This window comes from Opisthocomus hoazin, chromosome 12, assembly GCF_030867145.1.
Source record: "Opisthocomus hoazin isolate bOpiHoa1 chromosome 12, bOpiHoa1.hap1, whole genome shotgun sequence".
Classification (NCBI taxonomy): domain Eukaryota; kingdom Metazoa; phylum Chordata; class Aves; order Opisthocomiformes; family Opisthocomidae; genus Opisthocomus; species Opisthocomus hoazin.
The window spans coordinates 2819317-2843429 of record NC_134425.1 but is presented as its reverse complement, the minus strand read 5'-3'; the positions used below and the strand labels follow the sequence as shown (position 1 = coordinate 2843429).

At 57.3% G+C, this 24113-nt stretch overlaps 1 protein-coding gene across 2 annotated transcripts; it reads right to left on the bottom strand.

Moving 5' to 3' along the window:
- Positions 1–1948: 1948 nt before the first annotated feature.
- Positions 1949–23331, bottom strand: TCF25 (TCF25 ribosome quality control complex subunit). 2 transcript variants are annotated; one of them, XM_075433338.1, is made up of 18 exons: positions 23145–23331; positions 20945–21127; positions 19102–19176; positions 16930–17054; positions 15327–15392; positions 14102–14178; positions 13396–13526; positions 10028–10130; positions 8754–8847; positions 7676–7768; positions 6940–7045; positions 6463–6622; positions 5372–5459; positions 4638–4796; positions 3824–3914; positions 3429–3508; positions 2417–2489; positions 1949–2196 (listed from the first exon to the last, which is right to left on the bottom strand). In XM_075433338.1, the coding sequence occupies exons 1-18, from the start codon at positions 23310–23312 to the stop codon at positions 2035–2037; spliced, it is 2034 nt and encodes a 677-aa protein (XP_075289453.1). In that variant the 5' UTR covers positions 23313–23331; the 3' UTR covers positions 1949–2034. The 2 variants fall into 2 exon arrangements, with proteins under 2 accessions (XP_075289453.1, XP_075289454.1); XM_075433339.1 differs by having other exon boundaries at positions 20960–21127.
- Positions 23332–24113: the final 782 nt, after the last annotated feature.

Sequence of the window (24113 nt, the reverse complement as noted above, 5' to 3'; positions counted from 1 at the left end):
GATCCTGCAGCGCCGAGTGGCGAGGCTGAGAGGACACAGAGGAACTGGGGACTGGGGAGGGGGGATCCCACTGCCCCGGCTCTCACTGGGGATGTCGTGTGCCCCCTGGGACCCCCAGTGTGGTGGCCGCCCTCCCCGCCAGCCCTGCCTGGTGTCCGTGCGCCCGCTGACGCGGGGCGATGGGGAAGAAAGGGCCTTTTCTCTGCCCCACTTTAAAGCTGGCTCCTGCGGCTCCTCCTCCCGAGGAGGGTGGGCACCCGCATGACGGTGGCACCCCAGAGCTGCCGCGGAGGCCAGGGCTGCCGGACCCCCAGCATGGCCCTGGGGACCCTGGCTTGGGGTCACCGTGTGCCCGGGGGTCCCACATACCCCGCGAGCATCCATGCACCCTGGGGGGCTGCATGCCATGAGGGGTCCTCCGTGCCTTGGGGGTCCCACATGTCCTGGGGTCCCGTGTGCCTTGGGGGGACCCCTGCACCGCAGGGGACTGCATCTTTGGGGGGGTCCCCTGCGCCCTGCAAGCCGGTGTGCCCCGGGGGGGTCCATGCGCCTTGGGGTCCCCAACGGGCCCCTCCCCACTGCAGGAACCAAACTGCCCTGACCCCCACCCCAGCCCCGGGGAAAGTGTTTTGCTGCCGGGCATGCGATGGGTCCGATAGGGAGCATCCAAGGCAGGATTAAACGCGATGCCGTGCCCGTGCCCCGGCAAAGCCCGGCGCCGGAGAGAGCCCGGGGGCCGCGGGACCCATCTGACAGTCACGCGCCTTCGCTGGGTGTTGACGCCCGGAGCCTCTCCGCTGCCAAAGACCCATTCACGGGCTGCCCCAAACGGCCGATCCCGCAGTCCCGCTTCCGCTCCTTCCCGGAGCACCCCACGGATGAAAGCGGCTCTGGAACAGGGTGGGGGTCCCACGGTGCTTCGTTCACCCCGAGCGCCGGCACGGAGCTACGGCCAAGGCGTGCCACGCGTCGAGCCAAAGCTCCGGTGTTGGGCGAGGAGCGGCGAAACGCCGCTCCCCTCCCACCCCAAGCCCCCCTTTCCCGGCTGCTGAGCACGCCGGGACGTGCCGTGAATTTTGAGCATTATCAACAGAAGCTTTGAGAGTCGAGGTAGAAAACGCCGAGTCTGCAAATCCCAAGCGGAAGGTGCTGGGGGAGCGGATTGGGTTCCGGCGCTGGGGGAATTCGGATGGGGCCCCGGGGTGGGTCGGCCTGAGCCCTGGGGTCTGCGCCAGCGCAGACCCCAGGGCTCAGGCCGACCCACCCCGGGGCCCCATCCGCCCCAGCACCCAGGGGAAGGGACCCAGCAAGCGCCGCAGAAAGGGGGAGGATTTATTCCGGGCAGCGTTCGAGCCATGTACACACCATTACACAGCAAAAAACGATGATGAAGGGGGGGAGGAAGCCAGGATGAGCTAAGGGTTTGAGCGCAGCTGACCTCACTCCCGGCTCTCCAAGGTGAACGGTGTGGAGACGAGGGATGGGAGAAAACAAAGAGGGGGGGGATTCTTCCCGCTGCCGGCACGATGGAGCAGGCGCTGTGCCCCACACGCCTCGGATTGCACGGGGAGAGCAGCAGCTCCCGGGGAAAGCTCGCTTCTTCGCATCCCAAGGGACCCCCGAGCCCTTCACCAGGCGTGCAGGGAAGGATGCTTCAGCCTGGGGGAAGCACAAAGGGCAGCACGGCTCGGAGAGGACAAAAAAAAATACACCCCCCCCAGCGATTAAATGCAAGGCCAGAGGAAGAGGAGGCAGGGGAATGGGGCAGCAAATGCGCTCGGAGGAAGCAGAAGGGGACTAAGCTGACTCGGGGCCGAGGGCCAGCTGCTGTAGATTAGCTCCGCCACCTTCAGAGTCCTCGTCCCCCGCCGAGAGACAAGAAAGGGGCCCTCGGTGGCAGCCCACCCCCCCCCAGCCACAGCTCGTCCCCGCAGCGAGAGCGGGCGCCTTGGGTTTGTGCAACTTTATTGGAGCGCGACACGAGCGCGGGGGTGATGAGGGAGGGTTGGGGCGGGGGGAGACGCGGCGGTCGGCTCAGTCCCAGTCCCCGTCGCCTTCGGGATTGTCGTCTCGGGGGGGTTCCTGGAACTGGATGTTCGCCAGCATGTCCCGCATGGCCGCCATCAGCCTGTTCACCCCCTGGTTGAGGTCCTGCCCTGCTCCGGCCTCTTCCTCCCCGTCGGGCCTGATGTCCGCCTGCAAGAGAGCGGAGCTGGAGCCGCCCGCGCGTCTGCAGCAGGCAGGGAGAGAGACAACGCCGCGTGCCAAAAAGCAGCAGGCTGCTCTGCAACCTGACGATTACACGCTGCCTCTGCCAAGAGCCACTCCCTTTGCAGAAACACCGCGCAGCGGGAACTTCTGCGCACCGACGGCAGAAGCGGGCTCCCATCTGCCCGCAGCGGCCGACTGCACGTACCTGCAAGTTAAAATTTGGCAACAGCGAGCGGAAGAAGAGAGATAAAGTGCTTTCGTTGGATGGACGATTCGTTCTGAAAGACAGAAGTCGCACCAGGGTTAAGGGGGCAGCTTGGTAGAACCATAGAATGATCATAGGATGGTTTGGGTTGGAAGGGACCTTGAAGATCCTCTGGTTCCAACCCCCCTGCCATGAGCAGGGACATCTTCCACCAGCCCAGGGTGCTCAGAGCTCCATCCAACCTGGCCCTGAACCCTGCCAGGGAGGGGGCAGCCACAGCTTCTCTGGGCAGCCTGGGCCAGTGTCTCACCACCCTCATGGGGAAGAATTTCTTCCTAATATCTCATCTAAATCTGCCCTCTTTTAGTTTAGAGCCATTCCCCCTTGTCCTGTCACTACACACCCTGGTGAAAAGCCCCTCTCCATCCTTCCTGTCGGCCCCTTCAGGTACTGGAAGGCTGAGCTCGAGCTCTCACTGGGGCCGAGACAGCGCAGAGAAGCTGGACAGAACCACGGTGTCCGGACTGACACGCGGCCCCTCCTGAGCCAGCCCCGCAGCCGGGCACGGGGGGAGCCTCCGGGATTTCTCACCCCAGGCAGCCAGCAGCTCGCCAGCCCCCGGGCAAAGCAGTCACGGAAAGCACTGCCGGGTTAGGCACCGACCCGGCTCAGAGCAAAGCCACGTACGGGCTCCAGCCGCCGCGCCTGCGCAGCACGGCTGCCTGCGCTTCAACCTGCATTTACCCCAACCCAGCTCAGCTCAGCAGCCAAACCTTTCCAGCGGCCTTTGCCCAGCCGCCGCCTCCAACAGTGACCACCGAGGCAAAGCGGCAGGGCCAGTCCTGCCTGTCCGCTCTGCTGTTGGTGAGCGCCACAAGCCAGGCTGCTCTTCCTCCCAGATGGAGGAGGAGGAGGTCGGCTCCGAGCACCCAGTGCGCCCAGGCCTGGGGCGGAGGGCGCGCCGGGAACACGCCGGCTGTGCCAGCGCAGAAACGAGGGGTGGAGAAGGTACCTTTCTGGTCTGGTATAGGAAACGATGGAGTCCAAAGGAGGTAAGGGGTCGAACCCCATCACAGGCTGCGAGGTCACCTCCTGCAGCAGGGAGAAGAAAGAAGGGGTGAAGGCTGCATCGCCAGCAGCAGACCCCCAGGCACAGAGACGGTCAGACCAGCTGGACAGCCCGTAGTCTTGGGGAGGGCAACGGAGCCGGGCACCAACTCCAGCCCGGCCTGCCCACACATGTCCCCGTGTGCCACCCCAGGGAGGACGCTTCGAGGTCAGGCGGATGTTTCTGGCTGGTGGCTGGGGTTGAAGACGTGCCCGGCGCCTGCAGGCGCGGCAGGGAGGCGAGTGCCACCACGCCGCAGACAGCGGCACCACCGCCTGCGCCCCGTCGGGGCCCCTCACCAGAGGCAGCGCTGCCATGGCCTCCTTCATCTCCGAGAGGATGATGTGCCGGTAGATGTTCCTGGGTGCGCTCTGGTACCGCATCTTCCTCCTAAAGCGGGGAGGGGAACAGAGGATGGCACCAAGGACGCCTCAGCACAGGCAGCTTTGCATTTCTGCTTCTCTAGCTGCAGCGTCACCCCGATTCCCGGCTCCGGGCGGACGCGCTGTACTGTACGGAGCTGGCTTAAGGCGAAACCAAAGTCACTTGGCAGCTGCTGACCTCAGATGAAAGAGCACAACAGCTCAGGGACACGACACAGATCCTTTCCACCAGCCCTGTTCCTCTGCAGGTCAGCAGAGCAACCCAGCTGCAGCTTAGGACAAGACCTAATGCTTCTCTCTCCCGCTTCTCAGAGCTCGAGAGCGTCTCTACGCACTCACCTGCCCTGGGCGATAAATGCCCACGAGCCGCGCGGCCACCCCTGCGCCTCCCGCAGCAACCCCTTCACCCTCCCGGGCGACCTCCGGGGCACACGCGATGGCCGAGGCTGGGGACAGCCAGCACAGCGCACGCTCCCCGGCGAACGAGAGCTACCACTCTGAATTCACGTTTGTGCCAAGTAGGGAAGAGGAACCTCCGCCTTCCTGGCCCCACAGCGTAACCCTTGGCATCAGCAGCTGCCATCGGATCGGCGGCCGTGGGGCTCCGAGCAAGCTCCCGCCCCAGACTGAGCTCCCCTCCCGCCTGCAGAGCCCCCTGGCCCGCTCTGTCCCCATGTTTCGGCGCCCATGCCTGCTACGAGAGCCGCTCACCTCCGCCTGTCGCACTCACTTGTGCTCAGACTCCTCCACCAGCGAGTCCCGGGCATCCACCATGCGCAACACCTCGTGGACGTTGGTCTCCAGCCACGCCATGACGGCTGGGTCCTTCCACAGGGAGTGAGTCCTTCCCACGTAGAGGGACGTCAGCTGGTTCAAGGCGGGAGGCTGGCTACGGGACACAGTTGTTAGTCAGGGCACTCTCCTCCTGCCCGCCCGCGGGTCCCCGCGCTGGCTGGCCAGGGCTCGTCCCCGCACTGTGCTTCAGCGCGAGAACACCGAGAGAGGCATCGCGGGCTCCCTGCTTTGCTGTTCCCATCCACCTTCACCAGTTTTTCTGCCTCCGTCTATCTCTGGGCTAAGCATAGCCATCAGATGAAAGTTAACGCTGCCTTGACCCGAGGGGGAGACCACTCGCTTGTTTAGGAGGACCACGTGGCAGGGAAACCCAGACTGGCAGGAGACAGCCTGCCCTGAGAGCATGCACAAGTTGCTCCCTCTTACCACATGTACCAACAAGCTTCGGTATGAACTTCTGACCCATCCACATCAAGGTGAGGCAGGCCTATTAGCATTATCTGGTGGCCATTATAGGAATCCATTACCAAAGCATCTAACAGCCTACTCAGGAAAATCAAATATTCTCCTCCGCAGTTTCGTAACTCCATTAGCTGCCTGAGCAAGCAAAAGCCCCACTACCGGCAAAATCGATTCCTGCTTTTCACCGAGAACATCTCCAGGGCTTACCTTATCCGAGCATTCAGCCCAAAAAAGGAATGGGACGCAACCCTGGCATCAGGCTGCACGCTGCAGTGATCCAACAACGGCATAAGAACTGCAGGAGAGAGCCAGAGAGCTCGCTTTCAGCGGCCCGGCAAGGAGCACCACGGAGCGGCTGCTCACCGCTGCCAGAGCCAGCCCCGTCCCGGGGGGCCAGCACCCCACCGCGGCGCTGAAGAGGACCCACGCAAGGAGGGTGCGAGGAGACTGCCGGGGGTTATGCTGCGTTTTGATCTCTGTGTAGATGATGGAAACAGTTCCAGAGTAAACGAAGAAGAACAACAGACCTTTTTTTCCCCCCCTCCCAGTGAAATAAGGTGCAATTTTCCGCACTTAACGCAGCTGGCCTTTGAACTTGAACAAGGGTTTTATTTCAGTCACCGTGACAAGCAGCAAAAAAGGCGGTTTCAGCCAACACAAACTAAACCTCTGTTGGAGAGCTGGTTATTCCTGCCTGCGAAGACACACCCTCCTCTGGGCCCGGAGGAGCTGTGTATCTCCTTTCACGGACAGCAGCACCAGCTGGATGAAAGCAAGAGTGATGGGCACCCGTAGAGAGCCCATCTAAAGCAGAGCAGTGCCTCGGAGGGAAAGCCGAGAGAGACTTGCTGTCTCTGGTCTGGGCAACCCCTGGGAGAAACATATTCCCGCTCCAAGACTCCCATCCTCATCCTCCCCGCACACCCGTGACCGTCTCTAATGAAGGGGCATCAGCTGCTCCGAGGAGGGTGTGCGCAGCAGGGAGAAGAGGCGCTGATCTCTTCCTGACACGCGGAGGGTTCGCGGCTGTGGGGGCCCTGCCACGGCACGGGAAGGCTGAATCCCACCACCACCACCACCGCAGGCGTTAGGCACGGCAGTACCCACCGCCGCCGGTCTGCCCGAGCTGCGTCACCCTCCGAGTCAGGGCTCCCATCTCCCACGGACCGAGGCAAACGCCATTTGCAACCCACAGGCAAACCTCTGCGGTCGACTGCCTGGAATCCAGCCTTGGCTCTCACAGATGAAGAGGGTGACAAAGCCTGCGGGGATGGACTTACCGGTGGGGACGGACTTACCGCTTGGGAACATGATCAAGGCGAGCTGGATGAGCTGGGCGGCTCTCTCCCGGGCTTGGCTCAGCTCCGGCTCCGAGCGCTCCTCCTGCTGGCTCAGGAAAAAATAGGCCAGCGGCACCGAGAAGGCAAAATTGGGCAGCTGGGACAGATTCCGGTGACTCTGCAGGATCGGAGAGACAGATTTACCGAGAAGTCACGCCATGCGGAACGATCTCGACGAGGCTGGGCTGCACACAGGGTGGGGTTTCTTGCTTGCTGGGCTAAGTTACTTTCCAGCCCCTGGCTTGGTGCCCCCACAACTAAGTGATTTTGAGTCTGTACCATCGTCTGCAGGGTATCAGGGGTACAAGAACAAACACCCCAGCCTTTATGGGTCGTTCTGATGATTTTGGGGTGCCAGCCTGGCCATGAGACGGCCCTCCAGGGGCTAAGCTGGTTAGGAGAACCTCGTGCTCTGTGGCCCAGCCACCAACTCACCTCCCACTCCTGGAACATGCGGGTGAGGAAGGTGTATTCTCTGGCTCGGAGGGACAGAAAGTCGATCAGCAGCAGCACACACAGTGGGTCGTTCTCTGGATCAAGGCTTCAGAGGGAGGCGAGCGCAAGGGGAGGAAACAAAATCAGTGTCACCAAAGCTGAAGCAGCTGTCCTCATTTCTAAGTCAAACAAGACTTCCCCACTGGCATCCAGAGAGCTTCCGTGAGTCAGCAAGCGGAGATAAGGGGAACACGATCTTTCCTGCACGGCCGGGATGACGGTGCAATGCCCTGCCCGGTCTGCGTCCCCGCAGAGGGCGGACGGTCCCCCTGCCACCATCCGGGAGGAGGATCCATGGCCACAAACCCAGCAGGCTGAAGCCACCGTAGCGCATCTGCTCCGCAGACTCCGAGCTCTGTGGACCAGCCAGGACCACAGCCCAGCAGTCGAGAGCAAGGCCCACCTGGGTCCCATCTGTTCAAGCTCCTCCTCAGCAATTGCCTCTCTCCAAAGCAGCACCACAGATAAGAGCACGTGCTCAAAACTGACCTGTGACACCGCATCTACGAGGAGTGGAAACAGGCCCTCACCGAGCCTGGGAGCAGTAGTTCACCTCTGGGGTTTTTGTCCCACCCGGGTTAGGTTCAGCACTTTGTCAAAGCGTGTTCTCCCAAGCCCGAGATGCCCCACCTCATCCCACCAGGAACGGGGCACAGCCCTCGGCGCAGGCACCTACCTCAGAATCAGCTTGCAGAACTCCAGGGCTGTCCGGGGACAACCTCTCTTCTCCAGGAACATCAGGTGCTTGAAGAGAGCCAGAAAGAAAGCCCTGCGTGGGGAACGGGAACAGGTTTTAGAAGCCAGATTTGGAGAGAAGCACCTTGTGCCACCCATGGTCAGCCCCAGCTCCTCTTCCCTGAGCCTCAGCGCTGCTGTGCAGCAGGGGGGACCAGGGGACCCAGCCCGGTGCTGTACAGGGTGCCACAGACCCGCCACATTCCCGTGTTTTTTTGCTTTTTAATCTCTTTGTGCAAGTATAGGGACAGCAAACCCCTGGCCTGCTCCATCCCTGCTCCCCAAGGCCCCACAGCCTCACACTTTCGCAGACCAGCTGACAACCAGGGACAAGCAAAGCCCCAGAGTCTGCATCCCGCCTGGCCACAGCCCGCCCAGCCGTGCGGGGACAGCGACGCAGCATGTGCACGACACGTACCCAAGCCCGTCAGCGAGCGGGTACCCGAAACCTGAGCAACCTCCAGGTAGAGCAGTTTGGGAGGGATGACTTGGGTCAGCTAACTGGAAAATTCCCAGAATAAAGTCACCTTTCCCCGCAGCTGCAGCGCTGTCGTTACATCATAAGCTGGGCAAGTGTTGGGATGAAGGTCAGGCAGGCAGCACACAAGTGACCAAGCACAGCTGTAAAGGTGCAGCAACCACTTTTGTGACGAAAATAAGTGCCATTTTGGGCTAAGGGGCACTAATCACATGAGAAGGATGTGATGGGGAGGAACAGTTAATGCCCCGACAAGAAATCCCTTGGGAAAGAGGATGTTTTGCAAAGAAAACTCGGTATGAGAGCTGCCTGTAGCCCAGTACCCATCTCGGGAGCCCCACTGCTGCCTCGCTGAGGGGCACTGCCACCGACCGCTGAGCCTGTTCTCGCAGAAAGGGACACTCAAGGTCCCCCCCGTCACCGCTCGCCAGCACGGATGACACAGCAGACACCATGAATCTGGGTCTCCATGTCCAAAGTAGGCCAGGGCACGCCGTGACGGCTCCCCGGCAGACGTGGGGTGGACAGGCGTGCTCTCTACCTGTTCTCCGGCCGCCGGTAGTCCAGCCTGCAGGTCCCGCTGGTGAGGCTGAAGACGGGGTGGAAGGAGCACTCCAGGCTGTACAGTGCCCGCTCTGCAGACAGCAAGGACAGGGTCAGGGCACGCCACCACCCTGGCACGCCACGCGGCCCCGCTGTTCACAAAACGGCAGTCAATTTAGCCCAGAAGACACCGATAATTGAGAGCTCCGGCACCCACAGACCATGAAATTAGCTCATTCACAGCCTAGAAAGGCACAAAGCTACTTCAGAGGACGTGGTCCCAGCAGATACCCAGGCAAGCGAGCCTCGTCCCCTTCTGCGAGCATTGGATCACGCTCCGGTTGTGTAACTAACTCTTCTGGAGGAGGTGAGGGATGGAGGCTGGTACGGCTGCCTCTGCCACAAGAAGCCAAAGATCCCGTCCTCACTTTGCCTCTGGCCCCGGCTATCATGCTGGGGAGCACGTGCTCCTGTTACCAAACAGCCCATCTCAGAGACCATCCCCCGGGACCTCTCCTGCCCCACGCAGCCTGCGGCGCCGGCTGTGCTGACCCGTAACGTGCTGGTTGGAGGGAGGCGAGGCAGGCTGGCCCGCAGGGTTGGGCAGGCTCCCCGCAGAGGGCACCGGCTTCTTGCAGCAGCCCCTTGCACTGTAGCTACTCAATCAGACCCTCCTCCTGCAAGCGACGTGCCACAGGCGAGACCACCCCATGTCCAGACAATCCTTCTGTTCATTTTGAAGGTGAACACTGACATGCTTTGCCCCAAACATGTCCACCTCTGTTTAAAAGCCTCCAGCAAAAGCTGCTGGTCTGAAGGATCTCACAGATCACAGAATCCCAGCATGGTCGGGGTTGGAAGGGACCTCTGTGGGTCACCCAGCCCAACCCCCTGCCCAAGCAGGGTCACCCAGAGCAGGCTGCACAGCACCGCGGCCAGGCGGGGCTGGAATATCTCCAGAGAAGGAGACTCCACAGCCTCCCTGGGCAGCCTGGGCCAGGGCTCCGTCACCCTCAGAGGGAAGAAGTTCTTCCTCGGGTTCAGCTGGAGCTTCCTCTGCTTCCGTTTGTGCCCGTTGCCCCTTGTCCTGTCGCTGGGCACCACTGGAAAGAGTCTGGCCCCGTCCTCCTGACACCCACCCTGCAGATATTTACGGAGCCAGACCAACCCTTCTGGTTTGCCGCTTCTCCGTCGAAACCAAGCCACAACTGAACCAAAAGCCCTTGATTACTGATTCACGCTAGGACACCTGCTCCTCACTTCGGCTCTCACCTACGAGATCACGGGCCATCTCCTGATCCTCCTGCATCCGGCACACGTCGCTGAGCTGCAGAAGGGAGTCCACATGGTACGGTTCCAGCGCCTCAAGCAGCGGCTACAGAAGAGCATGAGCTTGATTACACGATGGCACAAATCACGCATTTCTTATGCAATCTGCCTGCGAAGCAAGCTCTGTAAGCGCGGCGGGGAGGCAAATGCCCTGACACCGCGCCTAAGAGAGAGGGGCTGTTCTTGCCCCTGGGTCTGGAAGTGAAGAAATCCTGTTCCACACGGTCAGAGAGCCAACGCTCCGACTGCGGCGCAAGGCTGGGGACACACCTCCCACGAAAGGGATTAAAAGAACCCAAGAACAGCCATGCTGTGTTAGAGCAGAGGCCCATCTTGCCCCGTCTCCAAAAGCAGGTGCCTGGCAAAGAGGGCACAAAGCTGGGCACACTCTAAGCCGCCAACCTTTAGGGGTTCAGGGACCCCCACTGTCAAAGATGCCACTGATGTTAATGGTGTCTCCTCCCATGACTTTGTTCACTTACTGACCCAGGTACCCTTCCAGCACCCCAGCTCTGTGACACCGAAAGCCACCGCTTAAGCGCACAACGCGAAGAACTTCCCTTAATCCCAGCCTGCCAGCTTCATCCCCATGTTGACAGGGACAACGGGGAGCTCTCTCCCTACCCCACACAGGATCCAAGCCCTGGATCACAGCTTCCCTCAGGCACCTCCCTCCCCGCTGACCCAACTCTTCCAGCGCAGAGGCCGTGCCAGGCCTTTGATCATCTTTGCTGTCCTCCTCCGAATCTCGCCCCGCTCCACCGTACCCTTTTGAAGGTGAGGGCCCAGAACTGCACACAACGTTCAAGATGCAGGCAGCGGGCATAATTACATTTTTGTTTTATTCTCTATCCCTGGACAATTCTGACCGTTTCATCAGGATTTCGCTTCCTCTGGGTACCGAGAGGACATTGTGATACATCTCTTACAACTCCAGCATCCAGCTCCTGAATGTTAACGGATTAAAAATACTTTTTTCCAGGCTTCAGAAGAGATGTTTAACCACACCTCAAAAAACTCTGCACTCACTAATTATATTACAAATGGGCTACTTTGTCCAAACACCAAAAATTCAGTTTCAATATGAAAATACCGAAGCTACTTCAAATCTCCTCAAAGTTTAATTTTGGGATTTTTTTTTCCCAAAACCTGAAAAAAATACGGTTTCAGAAGTTCCAGATATTGTACATCTGCAGGCGGTGGCCAGCGTGCCCACCCACAGAAGAAAGCCTTTATGCTCTAGCCTGTTCCAGCCCAGTGCCTTCGCCTTGGTGCCACTTGCCTGACATTCACCCCTTCCTTGCTTGCTCTTAAGTTCCTCTCTAGTCGTTCTTTTTGGAAGAGATGAACACCTTGGGTCACTGTGATGGGAAAAAGTCCTCTTTACACGCTTACAACTTCACCAGCAAAACCCTTTCAACAGGCCAGAAAGAGCAGAAAAACCCTCACTGAGCAGGACCCCCCAAAAACTCCTGTTTCGCATGCTCAAAGCACAGCAGCAAGGCAGATCTGGGCTCCAGCTACGTGAAACCAGGGCTGTCACAGATAAACTGGTTGGGGCTTTGAAGTGCTTCTATGTCAGATTTTACCAGTAACAGAAAACTGAAAGACTAAAGCTGTAGGAATGTCTCCAAATGTAGCAAGACCCACTTAACAGGGACTGAGCTTAAAGACTAAAATGTGCCACTGACGGAGGGGATTGTAAGAAACGTGAAACTATAACAAAAAAGCCTTAACATTTTCTAGTTTTAGCAGTCTTTAGTCCTGTAACTTGTGTCCCTGCACGCACAGTGATCTAACGATGTAACTGCTGCACTGATCCCTGTTTTCTCATTAAGGAAGGCAGTGGAAGGACATGGGCACAAGCCATCACTTCGTCGTTAGACAAAATAATTGAGTGAAACAAAAGCGGTGTTGGTTCCCAGCAAATAATTGGGATAATTGTGGGATAAAAGAGACTCCTAAATAATTCTCCTGCAGCCAGCAGGGCCTTGGGAGGGCACATGTGCCAAGCTCCAGAGATAAGGAGGCATCAAGAGACCAGAGCCAAACAGCCTGAAGGACACGACGGACGTGATCCTAGAATTGGGTCTGTGCAGAAACAAAGGTCAATCAGTGAAGACTGTGATGAAGAGGATGGGCCTTCATCTTGGGACCCCCAAAGACCACCCAAAGTTGCTGACAGACATGTGTGAAAGATATTTACACATGCTAATTAGTTCTCAGAAAAGTAATGAATATGCTAAGTAGTTCTTATAATGAATATTTCTATGTGTGATTTAACCTGAAGTGACAGGGTGTCTGGCGTGCACGTTTGGAGGAGAAATCCCCCGTGTGCCCAGCGCTGTGATAAAGAATCCCTGCTTCACAGTATACATTGTACTGCTAGGTTTTTCCTACCAGATCTTCGAATCACCACAGAAAAACCTGTCCTGCTCTGCACAGCCACGTGAGACCGTGTCTGAGCTGTCCCTGGGACACTGGCTCTCAGGCTGATCGCTGCTGCACAGGACTCACTTGGCATGATTTAACGTGAATCCCTCAGCCCAGTCAGCAGGCAGAACCGACAAACTGGAGAGAGCAGTGGCCACGAGCGGAGGGTGGGGAAGCAGACGGAAGTAAACTTTATTTGGTAGACAATGACGTCTTTAAGAGAGTTCTCCAGGGCATATACCCGAGCTCATGTGGCCAGGGTCTTCCGAGAAAAGATAGCGCCGTTATGGCTCAGCATGGTGCAGAACAGTTTTACTGCTGCTTATCACTACAAACTATAAATGCTACCATACAGTTTAATGAGGTTGGACATGCACGAAGAACTTTCAACACAAAGACTGTTTTTCTGAAAATCAAGAATAGACACATTTTTCATCCATGCAAGAGTTTATAAATAGAACAGCTGTTAGTTTAGATTCCCATTTAAAGATCGGTTTATACAATATTCTTCCTTTCCCAGCCAAAGAGCCGAGACAAGGGAGCTTTATTCCTACCCTGACAACCAACTGGTCAGTTCCTGCCGGCTCCTCCTCATCTGGCTGCCTGGCATGCTCTCGGGCAGAGCCACCGAGGCGCGGCCACCAGCCACTGGACCTCATTTGGACCAAGCATGTCACTTACCTTATGAATAAGGTGCAAGCAGAGCTCAGCAAGCAAGGCTGCCTTGCCCCACACAGAGAGGGAACGGGGCTCTACTGCTCAAAATGAGACTGGCAAAAAATAAGCACTGGGATGCACCAGCCCACCTCCCCTGCCCGAGCAAGGGGCTGCAGGAACGCAGGAGGTAACAGCAGGGACAACCCAATTTCACAACCTACCACAATGTTGTTGGGGTCCATGGACTCTACAGCGTCCAGGAACTTGAACTGCACTTGCTGGTACTCGCGATGGTGCTTGAACGTGAAGTGCTGCGCTCCCCTCCTGGTGTCCAGCAGCTGCATGGTAATACCTAGAGGGTGCATGGGAGACGTGGGTACCACTGCTGCCAGCCTGCGAGCACAGCGCAGGAGAAGCTCTTCTGCTTTCTTACCACGTGGGAAGCTCATTCACACCGTTGGGTCCGAAGCCAGATGTGCTTTCAGAAACCCCCACAGAATTTCATTCCTTTACCTCCACCCGTGAGTCAAAGTCCAAAGCCCACCCGAGAAGCCCGAGCAGCTTGCTCTCCCCACGGGTATTTCTCATTATCCAGCAACACTGCTGTTGAGCAGGGAAGCACTCATCACCTGCTACCTCCAAGAAGGGGGAAAAAGAAGCTCAAATGCTAAGACACAACACGACAAGAGTTCTGCCTGTTGAGAAAGGAGGTATTTCCACCAGCTGATGAGCAGTTCCCGTCCTGCTTCAGGCAGCATGAAGCCTGGGCCTGCCAGCTGACAAAAGCAGCTCGGTTCCCGTGCGCAGAGGCTCTAGGAAAGCCAGGTTGGCAGGAGCAGCTGTCCCTGCTAACGCGGCCACGGGACCGACGTGCCCCGTCGGCTAGCGGCAGCGCGGTGCTTCGGGAGGTGGCACCGAAATCCTCACCTGTACTGCTGTAGCGCGGCCAGGTGTTCTTGGGAGCCGTCAGCCACGTGCTGCGGACGTACTGGCGCTGCCTCGGCCTGAGGAAATAAACACGACAGGTCACCGTTTCTCTGTACTAACAGAATGAGGAAGGCTAAAAGCAGCCAGAAAAAGGATGATTCAGGAAAAAAAAAAAAGAGATCCAGCTTCCCCCCCAGCTGTAGCCTGGCCACACGAAGCTTCTGCCCAGAGCTTTAACATGTCTGCCTCCAAGACACAACATACCTTCACTCAGGCCCTGCCTTACTCAAACCATTCCTCTTTGGGCCAGCCAGCACCTCCAGCATTTCCACTTCAATAGCTTCTCTCCCCTGTTTTTATTCCTGCCAAGTTCTCGGCTGCCTCTCTGCTTCAAACAGCTTCCCAGGTCCAATTAAGAGAGCCCCATATCCCTCTGACTCATCCCTCTTCCCAGCAGTGCCTTCAAATGTCAACTGATTTAGTTTAAGCCATACTCACAAATGCAACCAATTTATTGGTTCAGGGCAGGAGGAACTCAGAAACCAAGGCCACTCTGAGAAAGTCACGTCTCCTCAGTAAGGGACTGCTGCTTCTTCCTCAAGCACCAAATATTCTTCCACAGCCTCTCTCAGACAAGGCTTCTGCTTCCACCATCACTGCTCTGAGCTTATACCCTTCTTGTGCGCACGTTTTTCAACCAGCTCATGAAAGCAGGGATTTCCGGGTAACACCGACCGCAGTGCAACGGGTAGCTGCACAGAGACCTCACACCCAAGCAGCAGGTAGGTTCCCTGGGCCCCTGAAAGCAAGGGCATGAGACCCTCTGGAAGGTATTCAGGGTCCACTCTAAGGCATCAAAGGCTTTAGAATAGCAACAAGCGACAAATGCTGGAGAAAGAAAAAAAACCCCAAACCCTAAGAGTCTACGCTCTATCAATTTGAGTGCAAAGACTTTCGAAGGGTGTTTGACAGTAAATGAGAGAGGAAAGCAACAGAGAAAAAGCAAATGCTAGCAAAAGCCTGGAGAACCCTTACTCCCCCCTGCCCCTATATCACAGAAAAATATTCTCCTGTCCCAAGAAGCGACCACAAAATGAGTAAGACACCCTGAACCCTGGATTCCCTGCCCAGGGGTGGCACTGGGGGCTCGGTAAGCTGTACCAAGGGAAGGACAGACACACTGCCTCGGACTTTGAAAGTGTTTAATATGAAATTCTGGACTAACCTCTGATCACCGAGAACAGCACGAGCCCCAAAGTATCTCTTCAACTCGTTCTCTGGATTCAAGTTTCTGAGAAGGTTGAAACAAGAAAGAAAAGCTACCATCAGTTAAACACAGCCAAGTCTCATGCCCGAGTCTCTTCCACCGGTGCCAAGCGCTCTGTGCCTGGCTGAGCCCCTGAACTGTCACGCACACCACCGATCTGACACAACAAACCGAAAGGAGCCTAAGAACGGTCCGAACGGGAGGCACCGCAGCCCTTGTTCGGTCAGATACATGCTGTCTTGGCGCTCCGCTCCTCAACAGCGCTGAGCTGGGGAACACTGCTGCTGCCCTCTCCAGGGCAGCCGGGGCCTTGGGCTGGAGAATCCCAGGAGAGCCACGTTCAGGAGGGCACGCTCGGGGTACGCCTGCCTGGAGAACACGAGATGCCTGCTGCCCAGCCTAGCAGCGGCAGTCTGTAATCCAGGGCAAGCACCACAATCACAGCACGGAGGCTGGCAAGAATTAAAATACTTTTTTTTTTTTTTTAATACAAAGATCTTGTGTCAAAGCATGACAACACCTACAGTTTTCTTGATCTAACATTTGGCCCAGAGAAGGGAGGCGTATTTGAGAGGGGTTTCTCTCTGCCATCCAGCAAGCAGGGCTTGAAGAGAGGGAGTGAGAAGGCTGAGATCCAGCGTTGCCAACCCTCGCTCGCTCAGAGATCATCCAGCTCTCCAAGGTTTCTCCATGGTGTTTACTTGGCCAGAGATGTCATTGAGGTTTAAAACCACCTCTAGGTAAATAAACATTCCTGCCTCTTCTGCAGTGTCCCTGACCAGGCTGCGCTAGCACCGAATGCCCATCAGCCTAGGCTCAGTTCTGACGCAGCGTGCCTGGAGGGTTCAAAACCTGGACTGCTAAGCTGTCCCAGATACAAGTCAAAATGCTTTCTCCAACAACAGAAAGATCTGCCAGTGTATGCACCAGCCCGGGGCTCCAAAACACGCCGAACCCACCAGCCGGGCCATTCGCAGCGCGACACAGGCCCAAATGTTATGGGTCTCGAGTCTGAGACCAATTCATTCTTCAGCTCTTGGCCACATTTGGTGCTTAGTCCACTTTGTTGATGGTGACATGCACAAAAGGTTGGACAAGTCTAACCAGTTTTCATGGTGAAGTTAGCTCCTGGCACCGCTCAGCCCTCCTCTGAGGACAGCACGCGCTGTACCGGGCCCAGTCTGAACGCAGACGGTCACCTGACCAGGTGAGTCCGATCGCAAAGCTTCATGCACCAAGGCTCTCGGCAGCTCTGCAGAGATCCTGCTACAGGGTCACAGAGTGGTTTAGGTTGGCAGGCATCTCTGGAGGTTCATCTGCTCCAGTCAGTCACTCAAAGCAGGCTTGACAGCAGAGAACACCAGTCACCGCTCAAAACCGAACGCAGCTCTAAGCACAACGGTCAGAAACGGGGCTGTGCACAACCGCTACCACAACCCCTTTCAAGCAAGGTCCTGAATTCACGGCCAGATCACGCTGGTAGGGTCACAGCTCCCTTCCCACGGGGAACAGATAGCACTGTCAGGCCCAAGGCCAAAATCAGGAAGGAAGCAAGCACTACCTGTGCTCTATGTAGAGCAGAGGCCTGCTGTCAGCGATTAGCCCGCTCTGGCTCTGCTGTGACAGTCCATTGGTATCCTCCATCTTCTCCAGCAGGCTGTCGATGTCTTCCAGGTCATTGTCTTCCTTAAGAGGGAAGGCACAAAGATGAGGCAGTTATCACAGAATGAGTCACCGCGGCACGCAGGTCACCCAGCAGAGATCCCACCCAGCCGCCTCCAGGTCCTGCAACTTGCCCTGAGCTCTCCGATCCTGGTGCAGCCCCTACTACTCACCCTGCTGCTACCCCATTGCCCACCTCGGCCGGGCATGCCCTGTGTCTTATTGAGCCCTCTTGCTCCGCACCCAGAGCCCTTCATCCCCTCAGGAATCCCACCCAGAGCCTGCCTTCCCCATCCAACTGCCCCCGATAGGGCTGGCTGCTCTTCTCTGCTTGCTCAAGGTATCATGATGATGTGAAGTTGTTCTTCACACCACCATGAGTCCCAACACGCCAGCAGAACACATCTAGCAAGGGCAAGAGCTGGCCACAGGAGTCCTTTCCAGCCTAACCCAAAGCTCACAAGTTTGTGTGTGCCTGGTCTCTGGTCTGCCCCTTCCCACCCAGCCTTCGCTGTGCTTTGTCTGGTTTATTTATACTACAATCCCTATAGTGTCATGAAATGTTGGGGGGCTGATTTTAATCATAAAAATTTAAATAATCAGCCTTTACCATCTACTTTCCATGGCAACACTAAGTTACTGCTGCGACCCTTGCAATAAGGTGTCAAACACTAGTATGACTTTAATCCAGCTCTCATCTATTGCACTCTCACCCTCCCCATCTTCTAACAGCCTGAAGAACACATCCAGCAGCGCGCTCTACAGTTGTGTAACACTGTTATCCTGATTCTCCTCTATTTTTCCCCACAAACAGCAAATGACGCATTTCTTATGCGGCTGGTTTCACATCCTGCTCATGATGTACGTGGGTGGAACATGGAATTCCATTCATGGCACCCAAACAGCACGGCGAGCGTGCCTTCTCCAGCTAAATATAGTCACTCCACGCGGAGTGGATACATGAAAAGGTTGTAATGTGCTTTGCATTTAAGTGCTTGAACAAAGGTACTATTCTCTCTCGTTAGCAAAACAAACCGTCTGGTTCTGGGTATGAAGTCTCCCTAGAACCCACAGCTGGCAGATGTCACCCTACTGCTTGCAGTTCTTGGACCGGGAGAGGAGTCGGGCTCTCCGATCGGGTTCTCTGCCTCCGTAACTCGCCCTGAGCTCGCCCAGCTGAATTCCCCGGGGGGAGGCAGCCAGCCAGGCACCCGCATTAGGGTCACGGCTCAGCCATTCAGCACTTGAGCACACTGTGGCTCACTACATTTAGCAAAGCATCTCCCTGAGTGAATGGTTAAGACTCTCAAGCCTTAGCAGAAAACTAGCTCCCATCAACTTTATTTCTGATGAATTTAAAAGACCAACGACTGTAATCTGTTTAGTCTCCTGGTCTAGCTCAAGTGGATAAAGTACACACAAGAATACATATTTGTCTCTTGTAGTTCTGTCCACAAAAAACACAGACCCCGGATGCAGTTCTCACTCCAAGCACACTTCCTCAGGGGCAGACAGCTTAGTCTGAGAGGATCACTGTCCCCTTGCTTCCTTCGTCACCGAGGGGACGGAGCAGGTCCCACGGGAAGAGCACGTGGCAGCGCATTTGCTGATAAGGCAGGAGCAGACGCTCTGTCAGCAGCCAGATATCGGCTGTCAAACTACCGAGAAGCTGGTCGGTTGTGCACAGGGGAGCAGGGAATGTGAACGACAGCCGGCAGCGAGAGCTCCATGCAGCTCTGCAGAGCTAAGCAGGGCAAGGAAAATACAACGAAAACGCAAAATCCCTCGCACAGTACCCCCTCCTGGGCAACGCCTCGAAGCAGAGAGGAGAGAAGGTGCCACTGTGAGGACTTCGGCTCCAAGCATCCGCAGCAGAGCTGCGCCAGTCCCGGCTGCATGAAGGACCACAGTCAAAAGCTGCTGCTGCCATTTCGTGATTTTATATGAGTACAATGCAAAAAGGAGCATTCCTGCCTCAAAATCTTTTCTGCAGCCACCTCAGAGTTGCCACTCTGCCAACCCCAATGCAACAACTACCACAGTCACTAACTCACAGCAAACACAGACATACCAGAGTCTCCCCTGATGAAGTTTTCTTCGTTTTCCTTTTCTTTTTCTTCTTTCGTGGCTTGTTACTCAACACAGGCTGCAAAGAGAAGCGGAACAGCTGTCAGAGCACGCCCACGGACCGCAGGGACGAACACTCCACTGGGAAGAAGAGCATTTCCCACGGGGATCAGCATGCCAGGAGAGCCCTTAAATGAAACCTTACATGAAATGAAATTCATCCTTTAAAGTTCGTCAGCGAGTGGAAATTAAGACACAAGGGAAAAATGGAGGGAAGCACCACAGGTTTACACACGTAAGGGTTAAATCTCAGCTCACTTCCACATCAATGTCTGAGACTACAAAATTGGGCAAGAAACCGTTTAGATACGCCAGGTGTGGAAGAAACGTTTCAGCCCTCCTTCACCCTCTAGAATGAACTTTATTTCTGTCTTTCCAGTGAGCGTGACAGTTCTGTCAGTCACTCGGATTTCCACAGAAACCAACACCTGCCCAAAAGCACTGCGCAACACAGGCTGCTCTCGCTGCCCACGCAGCTACTTCAGCTCACGATGCTGTGTGGCATTCCCTAGCCCGCAAGGCACGCTGCTGTCCACTCCGGCTCTTCCCCGGGGCTTACAGAGCTAAAAAGCACATTTCCAGGACCACAATACAGCGAGTAACAGCACTACCAGAACAACCCCACAGCTCCCCAGCTCATTTCAGAACCAGAGGGACGTGCAGCCCCGATCCGGGTGTACCGAACAGCAGGGAGACGCCTGCCGAGCGCTCCCACGTTTCCACCCAGCAAGCTCCGAGAGAAGCAGCAGGTGCACCCTGAAGTCCTTACGCAGCAAATTCACTGGGTTGGGACCCGCTGGAGCCACCACTCACACGGGGACCAATCAAGCAGAGCCCACACCGCCCACCCAGAGCATTCCCAAGCCCCCAGGCTGGCTGAGGCCACCAGCACAGCTGGAGCGCACACAGGTAGAGGTCTTTGCTCCTCTGGTCACACCACCCGGCACCCAAAACCCACGGGCACAGAGCTCTAATGGGCGAGGCCAGGGGGCCGATCACAGAATCTCAGAATCCCAGCACGGCAGGGGTTGGCAGGGACCTCTGTGGGTCACCCAGTCCAACCCCCTGCCCAAGCAGGGTCACCCACAGCAGGCTGCATAGCACCGCGTCCAGGCAGGGCTGGAATATCTCCAGAGAAGGAGACTCCACAGCCTCCCTGGGCAGCCTGGGCCAGGGCTCCGTCACCCTCAGAGGGAAGAAGTTCTTCCTCATGTTCCCTTCCGATCCCCCTTCACTACCCCTCCCCTCTCCTGCAGCAAGATATGGGCTAGACTTGCACTGTCAAATTGTTAATTAAAGCACCCCTTTCCTTACGTGGTTCTGCAAGGAGACGCTTCCGAGCCGATACAGACCACAGGAGGGAACCTTAACACAACACAACAACAAAACACTAAAGAACACGTTCCGTATTTAGCTGGCATTGCTTGGAGTCTTCACATCGACCTCTCCAAAACAAATGCTTCACTGAGCATTTATCCACCAGCCCAGCCCCACGTACGGTGCAGAGCTCAACTAACTGTGCAGCGAAGGGAACAGAGAAGCAATCTCCGTTTCAGAATCCCCGGGCACTTTCCTTCCTGCGCACTTTGCCTGCCCTCGCGTTTGCGAGGACACAGCACAAGATCTTCCTCGGGAACTTTTCCTCTGCAACTGGAAAATCTCCCCGGATCCCAGACACAAATCCAACCCTCAGCACCAAACTGTTCATTCTCCTCCAGATATGGAGCACAGGAGAGATAAGAAACCTCTCTACACCTGACAGGGCAGCCGCCATTATCGCTAGGTACCTGTGGTTCAGTTACCGTTTGCTCCAGCTGCTCTGCCTCCTCCCCATCTCTCTGCCCATCGCCTTCAGCCTCTTCAGTTACAGCCCCTTCGTTGCTCCTTTCCGCTGCATCCCGCTCGCCGAGCCAGGCGTCCGCTTGCTCCTCTCGGGACGGCGGCTCATCCTCCGACTCCTCAGCAGGGATCTGCGCAAACAGACAGACGAGCTGCAGAAACAGCCGGCACGGGGCTGCGCTCTGCCCTCTCCTGTGCCCGGGGGACAGAATTCCCCAGGGATCTGCTCTGTTCCACTGCAAACAGAAGGGAAAAATGTCTCAGACGCAGCGCGGGGCTCAGCTGCCCCACTGGCTTCTCCTGCAGACGGACGGGGACGGCATCTCATTTCCAGCGTGTCACCCGGCGGGCGCCTGAACAGCCCCGCAACCACCGACTCGCCAGAGGGGAGCACAGGGCCACGAGAACGCATCTGCTGCGCAGCACGGCCGGCAGAAAAAAGCACGGCCCTGTTTGGACTTGGCTTTTCCTTGGGAAGAGCCTCCAAAACCAGCCTTTGTTACACTCACACAGCCAAGCCTCGGGGAAGGCAATACCTGTAAATGTAAAATTTCCACTTCCCAGAGTGACTCTAATTAAAGTAGATCCTTGCTGTTTTGAGAAGACAGAAAAGTGCTAAGATAAAGAGGCTCCTCAATAACACTACTTCGACAAACTTGACTTGCTGTTTTGGGGAGGGACAGGAAAGCTCTAAGACTCCTGAATAATGTTATTTGGACAGCTCAGCCTTGGGAGGGCAGATGCACCAAGCTACAGACATAAAGAGGCACCAAGAGGGCAACAAGACCGGAGCAAAACAACCTGGAAGGACACAGGATACATGACCTTAAAACTGAGTCTGCGCAGAAACAAAGGTCAACCAGCGGACACTGTGATGAGGAGTATGAGCCTTCACCTTGAGACCCCCGAAGACCACCCGAGGACGCTAACAGACATGCGTGAAAGATATTAACATATCACAGAATCACAGAATGTTCAGGGTTGGCAGGGCCCTCTGTGGGTCACCCAGTCCAACCCCCTGCCCAAGCAGGGTCACCCAGAGCAGGCTGCACAGCACCGCGTCCAGGCGGGGCTGGAATATCTCCAGAGAAGGAGACTCCACAGCCTCCCTGGGCAGCCTGGGCCAGGGCTCCGTCACCCTCAGAGGGAAGAAGTTCTTCCTCGGGTTCAGCTGCAGCTTCCTCTGCTTCAGTTTGTGCCCGTTGCCCCTCGTCCTGTCGCTGGGCACTGCTGGAAAGAGTCTGGCCCCATCCTCCTGACACCCACCCTGCAGATATTTAGAGGCATTTCCAAGGTCCCCTCTCAGCCTTCTCTTCTCCAGGCTGAACAAGCCCAGCTCCCTCAGCCTTTCCTCACAGGAGAGATGCTCCAGGCCCCTCCTCATCCTCGTAGCCCTGCACTGGACTCTCTCCAGTAGCTCCTCATCTTTCTTGAACTGCGGAGCCCAAAACCGGACATAGTACTGCAGATGGGGCCTCACTGGGGCAGTGTAGAGGGGAAGGAGAACCTCCCTCGACCTGCTAATTAGTTCTTGGAAAAGTCATGAATATACTAAGCATTTCTTGGAAATATGTATATGTGACTGTATTTAACCTGAAGCGACAGGGTGTTTGGCGCACACGTTTGGATGAGAGATCCCCCATGTGCCTGGTGCCGCAATGAAGAATCCCTGCTTCGTAGTCTGACTATTGAGTCTTCAACTCCAACTTTTCACAGCATCAAACGAGAGGGAACTCCTGGGGCTGACCACGGTGCCCAGAGAGGAAGGAGTGGGCTCTGTCACCCCAAGCACCCATCTGTGCCACCAGGGCCTGCCTGACCCCCCACCTCCCGCACCGGGGGGTCTCGTGGGGCTGGGAAGGTGGCAGCAACACTCCTGCAACCGGTTTCAGCCGCTGCCTGACCACCCCGATACCCAGGCCCAGACCTGCCAACACCCAGGCCCAGACCACCCAGCCCTCCCCACGCCCCCCTCCCGGTTCGGCCTCTCTCAAGCCCTCTCCACGCCACCCCAGCTCCCTCCCTCTCCCCCCCAAGACCCTCCCAGCCACCCACCACAACAAACCCCTCAGTCCCACCCCAGCCCCTGACACCACATCACACCCCGCAGGCCCCAACCCCTCCCGCGGGCCCTCTCTGCCCCCTCACCAGCTCGAAGCGGTTGCTGACGCCGGTGCGGGCCGGCCCCCGGCGTGCCCTCCCGGCGGCGGCTGGCGACGGACCCTCGGAGCCAGAGTCCAGGCCCAACTGCCCCAGGCCCGGCTCCTCCTGGGCGCGCTGTTCGCCCCGCAGCCGCCTCACGGCCCGCCGCGACATGGAGCCCCGCGGCGCACTGCGCCTGCGCGCACCGATGCCCCGCCCCTCTCCCACCCCCGCGCCTGCGCGGATCCGCCCCCCGCTCTCCGCACTGCGCCTGAGCGCACCGATGCCACGCCCCCACCCCCGCGCGGATCCGCCCCCCCGGCTCGCCGCACTGCGCCTGCGCGGGGCGCGCCGCCTGCGCCCTCTCCGCCCCCATCCCTTCGGCCGACAGCACGCCTGCGTGCCCCGCCCTCGGCCACGCCCCCCCACTGCGCAGGCACACTGCGCGGTTGCCCGGGAGCTACTTCGCGCCCCGCGCCATCACGGCGTGAAATATGTCCCGGGGGGAGGGCGCGTGGGAACGCGCGGTTTCCCACGGTCCGTGCGCGGGGTCACGGGTGGGACACGGGCAGGGGAGGTGGGAAGCGAACAATCTCCTTCCCCTCTACTCTGCCCCAGTGAGGCCCCATCTGCAGTGCTGTGTCCAGTGCTGGGCTCCCCAGTTCAAGAAAGATGAGGAGCTACTGGAGAGAGTCCAGCGGAGGGCTACGAGGATGAGGAGGGGACTGGAGCATCTCTGCTATGAGGGGAGGCTGAGGGAGCTGGGCTTGTTCAGCCTGAAGAAGAGAAGGCTGAGAGGGGACCTTAGAAATGCCTCTAAATATCTGCAGGGTGGGGGTCAGGAGGACGGGGCCAGACTCTGTTCAGTGGTGCCCAGCGACAGGACAAGGGGCAACGGGCACAAACTGAAGCAGAGGAAGCTCCAGCTGAACCCGAGGAAGAACTTCTTCCCTCTGAGGGTGACGGAGCCCTGGC

Bases quoted from the DNA above. Each gene is read 5' to 3' on its own strand.
- TCF25 (XM_075433338.1), bottom strand. From the start codon at position 23,312: ATGTCGCGGCGGGCCGTGAGGCGGCTGCGGGGCGAACAGCGCGCCCAG. The intron at 17,055-19,101 runs GTATGTCTGTGT...TTCCCTCTTAAG, and splicing joins CTTCATCAGGGGAGACTCTG to GAAGACAATGACCTGGAAGA. The intron at 7,769-8,753 runs GTAGAGAGCACG...TTCCCCACGCAG, and splicing joins TACCGGCGGCCGGAGAACAG to GGCTTTCTTTCTGGCTCTCT.